This window comes from Alligator sinensis, unplaced genomic scaffold (genome assembly GCF_000455745.1).
Source record: "Alligator sinensis unplaced genomic scaffold, ASM45574v1 scaffold1794_1, whole genome shotgun sequence".
NCBI classification, from domain to species: Eukaryota; Metazoa; Chordata; order Crocodylia; family Alligatoridae; genus Alligator; species Alligator sinensis.
Window position 1 is genome coordinate 74,012 of NW_005843567.1, and position 7,594 is coordinate 81,605.

The window sequence follows — 7,594 nt, forward strand, 5'->3', positions numbered from 1 at the left end:
CAGCCACCCTGGTTTGCTCTATGGGATTCCTTTGATATTCCTGTAAGATTTCTATGATATTGCTCTACCTTTTACCCTGTTTCTGCCCTACCCCTGTAATCAATAAAGTTCTCCTTTGTGACCGGTGTGGAGACTTATTGAGGGGTGGGACTAAATTATGCCAAGGAGGCCCCTGAGGTCTGTGGACTAAGGGAGGCTTCCTAATAAGCCCCTGACTTGGGGAAGTGCCCCAAGTGCTTATACTGGGTCTAGCACCCATTGGACGATCAGGCCTGTGTTTTCCAAGGTGCACAGAGCCAGAAGTGAGTCCAGAGCCTTGGATGGTGGCAGCGGGACCCCCAGGCTAGCGGGTGTGCTCCAGGGAAGGGGCCGGCCGGACGGGAGGCACCCCAGGGAGGCACTCGGAGCCTGGAAGGTGGTCGGGCGCAGGGAGGTGGGCGGCTCAACGCAGGAGCGCCCCCTACTGGCCCGCCACAGCGTGCATCGAGAGTTTCCACACAGACGAGGTGCAGAGTAGGTACTGCACAGTAAAGTCACACCTTGGCTCACTGCACATTAGCTTTCCTGTCTCATGGCCAGTTCTGTGCCAGGGAGAGAGGACGCAGACATACAGAGAGATGGGAACTTCAGCATAGTTTGGACAGGACCGGCGGCTAGCCCTGGGAGAAGCCTGGAGAGGGGTGTTGGGGTCTGGGCACTGGCTGAAGGAACATCAGGGCTCTGCATAAGAAAACTGCCCCTTGTGTTTGATTTCCCCAGTGTCCAAAACCTCAAGGTTTTGTGCAGTTTTGTGAATGAACCAAGTCTCACCAGACAGCACCTTCTTCATCGGTCTCTGCCCTTTACTGGATAATGTATGGGATCCCCAGTTGGATCCAAAGGACTAAAAACGTATATTATAAAGCAGGCAGCGCTTAATCCCAGATCTGGGGGAAACCCCCAAATTGCAACTCATTCTGCTTTAATTTAACTTTTAAGTCAGTCCATTTAAATAACAATTATCTCTAGATCGCCGTCTTCCCTTGAAGATAGGACAGAGATTCTCAAACTGTGGGACACGCCACAGGCAGAGTACAAAATGAAATTTCCTTCACTTCACTTCCCAGAAGTATTTGAGAGGGGATTATCAGCTAGCTGGGTTGGGGCTGTACGTTAATATTAAAGTAGCTGGTGCAGGTGCTGCTTTTGTCGCTAGATGGCAATGGCAGACAAGGCTCTTTGGGTAGATGTGCTGCCTTTTATTAAAGAAATGCAAAACTAGCCCCGCTGTTCGCCTCCCCATCTGGGAGACCCTGGCTCTGGCCGGCTGCAGCTTCCAACTCTCCAGCATCTTGCTCGCTGCTTTTCTGCAGGGTTATGTTTGGGGCAGTGAATGTCCTGCTTGTTCAGAGCAGCCCCAGTGATGAGAGGTTGTCGTGATCTAACAGGTCTTTGCTTCCCAGGGAGACGGGATCGGCAGCAGCCCCAGGCCACAGAAGATGCACACAAGGTAAGAGCACAGCGGGAAAGCTTGTTCCTGCCATCTCCGGGCCTCCCTGCTCAGGGGTCTGCCGGCCTTTGTGGCTCTGTCCGCTATTGCCCCGAGCAGCCTCTGTATTGCCAGGCCTCACCATAAGTGTAAATCTTTCAATTTACAGTACTGAAATGCAGGGCTCGAGGGACTGCCCTGAGGCAGGAGGTGTGCGCCTTGGCCGGAGGCTACCAGTGATGTGCTGAGCTCCTGCATAGGGACGGGGGTCAGTGCAATCATGAGTGTCGTGGAAAAGGGGGTGAACGGTGAGGTGTGGAAAAGACACCTGTGACACCGTCTGTTGAGACTGGGAAAGGATTTGCAGACCCACCTGACCAAAGCAGGGCAGTGAGCACCATGCGGGGGTGAAATCACGTGTTGGCCCACACACAGCGACACACCGGGGGAGACAGTGTGTGAACTAGTCAGATGCACCGAGGGGTTCGAAGTGACACGTAACCATCCTGGAGAAGAGCCTCAGACTCCTCGTGAAAGGATCCGTGCAAATCTCTGCTCACCGGTGAAATGGCAAACAAGACTGGGGTCGTCTGACCCCAGCGGTCTTTCCTGCCTGGGGCAGGGGGTTGGCCTCGATCTGCTGAGGTCCCTTCTGACCCTAATATCTATGGAGATGTTAGAAGGGAGAAACGATGGAGTTTTGCTCAGAGGTTGAACAATGGGTTTGTCTGGGATGGTTTGGCTGGGGTTGGACTGGATGTGACCTCTGGAGCGTCCTGCCAGCCCCACTTCTCCATGACTCTACAGTATGCAAGGAAGGGAATAGAAAATACCACAAATCGTATCTTGCTCTTGTATAAGTACTGTCATTTGGGCGGTTCGGGATCCTATTCAGCTGGATCTTTGGAGTGAATTACTGCAGCCAAGAGTTTTTCCTTGCTCCATTTTTGTGGACCCATGTTCACAAACATTATTCCCCGCTCAAGTGAAAGTGCCCTTTTCTTCCACGTGCCCAGAGCTGTGAACCCTTTGTTCTCTCTGTTACAGAGCAAGCCGCCGGGTCCGAGCTCAGCCAGGAGCCGGGGGTGAGTATGGACTTGGCCAAGGGGAGTCAATGCCTTGGCTCCCCCACAGAGATGGGGCCTCGGTGACTGGTGGCAAAAATATCTGAGCCCAGTGGAGCTGGCTGGTGAGAGCCAGTCCCCAGTGCTGCTGCTGGAGGGGGAAAGACCCATATTCCTTTACAGAGATTAAGCAACCACGGGCAGCCTGGTTTCGTAATGGGCCTTTCGGCAAAGGAAATGGGCTTTCTTCGCCCCTAGTCCCCAGAGAGAAGAGAAGAGCCCATTGGCTCGGCGCTGGTCACGCTGGCTCCCAGAACCCACGGTGTTTGGGTGCTTTTCACCTGCATTTTCCTGTAGTTGGTCGTTGATCAGTGATGACGGGCTCCAGCGTTTGCTCAGCCTGTTTCACGGAGTTACAGTCGGGTCCTTACAGCTCAGGTCTTTAAGGAAGGAAAAGCTTGGTCCTGCTGTTATGCCTGCTCTGCCTGGGGACGGTGACCATGCATCTCTTTTGCAGGTCTATCCTGACATTGCCTACGCAGACCTCTACTTCGGTAGCCAAAGGACACAGACAAGACGACCCCCAGCAGCTCACGAACGTGCAGAATACGGCACCGTTTCCACCCGCTGAGTCCTGCCGGGGAAGGACACCAGCATGCCGGGGGCACCTGACTGGGAGACCCAGCACACTGCCTGGGCTCCCCTGCTTCTCGCAAACCTGCAGCCCCCCCATTTCTGACCCCGGGGTCTCCAGGTCGCACTGTTGGGAGGCAGGTTTCTCACTGGGGCCTTGCCTCAATTACCAAGGTAGCCCCCTCCCGGCGCTGTCAGACGGGAGTGCTGTAGTGTAGATGAGGCTCCGTGACTTCCAGCGTTGTCAGATGCATCGATCAAATCCATACCTGCCCTCCGTAGGCTCCTGCAGGCGCTGAGGTTCAGTGGTACCCGCTGCTTAGTGAGTGTTTTCCTCCGTGATGCTGCTGAGAGTACACGGGTCTGCTATCATTTCACCCGCGGAAACTCAGCTTGTAGCCTTGGGAGTCCCTTTCCCATCCGCAACAGGTGCTGAGATGCCCCGTCACATCAGCACCTCTGCCCTGGGGCTACTTCTATTTTGGACATCTACTTATGGAGGAAGCAACATCGACATTTGAAGACATTGGTCATTAGGAGTACCAGCTCTTGCCTTTCCTCTTGAACAGAGCCCCAAGAAACAGCCTGGAAGCTCTTCTTAGACCACCTTGGAAAGGCCACGGAGAAAATGGGTCAAGTTTTTAATAAAAGAGGGCTTCTTTCCCAGCTGCTTGTTGGCCGCTGCAGTGAAATGAGTACTGACACAGCAAATGAGATGCTTTTGGGCAGGGGGAAAACCCCTGGCACGGTCCCAGGAGGGCATGGGTAGCCTCTGTGTGTGATGCAGCAGATTGGAGGGCTGGGAGCAAGCGGTGCAGTGGCAGCTAGGGCAGGGAGCAGAAAGCAGAGCAGCGGATCAGGAAAGGAGCAGAGAGAAGAAGGCAGAGCAGCAGATCAGAATAATGATGGGGTAAAATTAACACACTGACGTGCAGGGAACGAATCCAGGCAGATCTGGACAGGTTAGAAAAGTGGGCAGACCAGAATAGGATGCAGTTCGACAAGGACAAGTGCAAGGTGCTGCCCCGAGGACGAAGGGATCACCAACACACGTCCAGGCTGGGGGACGAGCTGCTCAGCAGCACGGAAGCGGAAAGGGATCTCGGAGTCACTGTTGACCCCAAGATGAACGTGAGTCGTCAGTGTGACGAAGCGATCAGTAAAGTTAACCGCACTTTATCCTGCATTAGCAGGTCCAAGGAGGGGATACTTCCCCTCTATGCGGCATTGGTCAGGCCGCACTTGGAGTACGCAGTTTTGGGCACCGCACTTCAGGAGGGATGTGGACAACCTCAAGAGGGTCCAGAGGCCTCTCATATGGTTAGGGGCCTGCGGGCAAAGCCCTATGAGGACAGACCGAGGGACCTGGATCTCTTCAGCCTTCGTGAGAGAAGGCTGAGAGGTGATCGGGGGCAGCAAGGGCTCGGAGATGCTCTGTTCACCAGGGCACCCCTTGGGCTAACTAGGAACAACGGCCACAAACTGACGGAGAGCAGATTTAGGTTAGACATCAGGAAGAACTTCTTTATGGCAGTGGTTGCCAGAGTCTGGAACGGGCTCCAAGGGAGGGGGTGCTCTCCCCTACCCAAGGGGTCTTCAAGAGGACCCTGGCTGGGGTCATCTCACCCCAACGCTCTTTCTTGCCCAGGGCAGGGGGTCGGACTCGATGATCTGCAGAGGTCCCTTCCGACCCTACATCTACAAGTCTGTGAATCAGGCCGGGCGAGGGGATCGGAGTGGCACTCGGGGAGGGTGCGGGGCAATTTGTAGCAGGCCTGCCACAAAGGCTGCTCTCGAGAGTCTGAAGAGACATCCGCTCCTTTCAAGGTTCCTCGGTTTTACTTCCTCCACATCTGTGACTAAGCGACCTTTTTCTGCTGAAGCTTTTACCGTGAAAAATCTAAACGAGTCCAGAGTTTGCATTTTGACATGGCTTTAAATGAAAAGACATGGGCTTTCCTCACCAAAGTGGCTTTGCATTTTGAAAATTCCTTTAAAGGTATTAACTCAAAAAGTAAAAGTAAGCTTGGAATCAAAATACTGGTATTTCAAACATACAAACAAGTGAGCCATGTCATCTGATCTGAAACCATTTTCTTTTCACTTTTTGACTCGACAGCTCAACCCACAATAAAGGTCTTTTGAAAAACAAAGAGCAGAAAGCACTTCCCTTTCTAATGAAAGCACCCATTTCTCAGCCCTCTGTTGTAAACTATCAAGGCCGAGCACTGTCAAGGAAAAATTCTGTTTTTTCTGGGAAAATCAGCTTATCTGCAGCTCATTTAAAATCCAACAACTGTTAGATCGTAGCTAGCAGAGCAAGAATATCATTATCAGTTGCGAAACCACGTTTCATGTGGTTTTGAAAGTAAAGTCTTTCTTACTCAGAATTGCTATGTAATACAGGACTGGTTCAGGACGCCGGCTTCCCCCCGCGCACTGCTTTGCTGTGATTGAGATGCACCTGGATCTGTCTGCTCTCCGAATGCAGCTGGGGGGCTGTACAGGCTCGCTCCCAGCTTCCTGCTGCATGGGGAATCCTAGAAAATGAGGGTGTGAAGAGATCTCGGGAGGTCACATCTAGTCCAACCCCTGCTCTAAGCAGGACCAGCCCCGACTACATCATCCCAGCCAAGGCTTTGTCTACCCGGGTCTTAAACACCTCCAAGGGCGGAGATCCCACAACCTCTCTAGGTAACTTGTTCCAGTGCTTCACCACCCTCCTTGTGAGAAAGGTCTTCCTAATATCCAACCTCACCTTCCCTTGCTGCAGCTTGAGCCCATTGCTCCTTGTCCTGTCATCTGCCCCCACTGAGACCAGCCCAGCTCCATCCTCTTTGCAGCCCCCCTGCAGGGAGCTGAAGGCTGCTATTAAAAGTTGGAAGCTGCTGTTAAAAGAACGACTGCGGGAATGGCTGAGGGGTGTGGGATGCCTGGCTTGCCTCCATCCCTTCGGGCCCTCAAGAAGTCCTGGGGCCCAGGCTGCTTCCCCCAGGAGCGATCAGCTCTTTGCTCAGTTTTCCTTCTGCAGCTCAACAGATATAGGGGGACGGCGTCACCGCTTGTACGTACCCTGGGTGCCAGGGGCTTGGAGGAGGCAGGCCAGCCTGGGCCAAGGGCTCAGCAGCCTCCCTGCGCTCAGCCTCAGCCGAGGAATTGCCCCAGTTTAGCAACAGTGAAGCCTGGTTGGGCTGCTGGGCGCTGCTTCTCCATCCGGCACCAGCTGGGTCCTGGGTTTGCAGCAGCCCCCAGTGCGGACCCTGTTCTGCGGGGACAGGCCCCTGCTTCCTGCACTCTGGGTTTCCTGGTCCCTGACCCTGGTTTTGGCTGCGTCTGGATGTCAGCGTTGGGTTTCCTGTGGCTCTTTCCCAGCTCCTGATGCCAGCTGGGCTGTGCCCCTGGGCTTCGCCCTGTGCATTAGCCCTCGACTGGTACTCGGTCTCTGATCCCCCGTTCCTGCCCCTGGACTGTGCTGCAGGCTCTGCCCCGAATTGATTTCCCTCCGGATTTGGTATCGGCCGTGATGTTGTGCAGCTCACTGGGGGCCTAGCTCCCAGGGGCCGTGGGCAGCTGGGGTAGAAGCAGTCTGTGCCCCAAGGCTGGAGTCTGATGGAGCCAAGCTGGGATGGGGGAGCTGCCGTGTCTCCAGCATGTGGTCCAGGGGCCACCCGGGTCCCTCACTGACACCCGTGTCCTTCACTGGCTGAACTGCTGGGGGAGACCTGTGCTGAGCTCTGGGGTGTGAGGGGTGGGGGTGGTCTGTGGGTCTTTTTTTTGCAGAGCCAAGTAGGTGCTGTTTGGAAAGTCCTGCCAAACCCCGTGGTGAGTGCCCCGCCAGCGACAAGGCCCAGCACGTCAATGCAATGCATGGGAACCAGCCCCACAGCACCCATGGGCATGGGGACCAAGGGGGACTTTTAAAGCAAGTGTAACTGGCACTGTATTCCCACTGAAAGTCCCTGGGACTTTGGCCCCAAGGGTCACGTGTGCCTTGGACACCCTGCATAGGTCTTTGTCCTTCAGCTTCAAACCCAAGGGGAGCTTTGAGCTGACGGACGTGCCACGAGCAGCTCTCTGCTCTGGGCCTGCGAGTCCAAGCCAGCACAAGCTGCTGCTTCGGCTGTTCAGAGCTGGCTGCACGTGCCCAGAGCACCACTCCCTGTCCCAGGGAGTCCCTGCCCTGGGGCCTGGGAACGTAGCCTGGCTTTTCATTATGCATCATCCTCTTAATAAAGATGAGGGCACTGACACGCAGCCGACAGCTCTATCCCTGCACCGGAGCCGGGGGCGAATCCAGCGCTCTCTTTGCTGCGTTAACTCTGCAGCGTTCGGGGCTAAGAGCTGATTTAATGGAGGTGGGCTGCAGCGAGGGCAGCCACGGCTCTTACCTGCTTTTCTGAACAAGGAGCATTGCATTGCTCTGGGCTTG

At 54.8% G+C, this 7,594-nt stretch overlaps 1 protein-coding gene across 1 annotated transcript in view; it reads left to right on the forward strand.

Annotated features, from left to right (window-relative positions):
• Positions 1-3,334, forward strand: part of LOC112548816 — a 21,370-nt gene extending 18,036 nt beyond the window's left edge. Inside the window, exons 5-7 of the mRNA XM_025195540.1 lie at positions 1,443-1,489; positions 2,516-2,553; positions 3,050-3,334. Coding sequence (XP_025051325.1) covers positions 1,443-1,489; positions 2,516-2,553; positions 3,050-3,163 — 199 coding nt within the window. The 3' untranslated portion in view covers positions 3,164-3,334. The remainder of the gene's footprint in view (positions 1-1,442; positions 1,490-2,515; positions 2,554-3,049) is intronic.
• Positions 3,335-7,594: the final 4,260 nt, after the last annotated feature.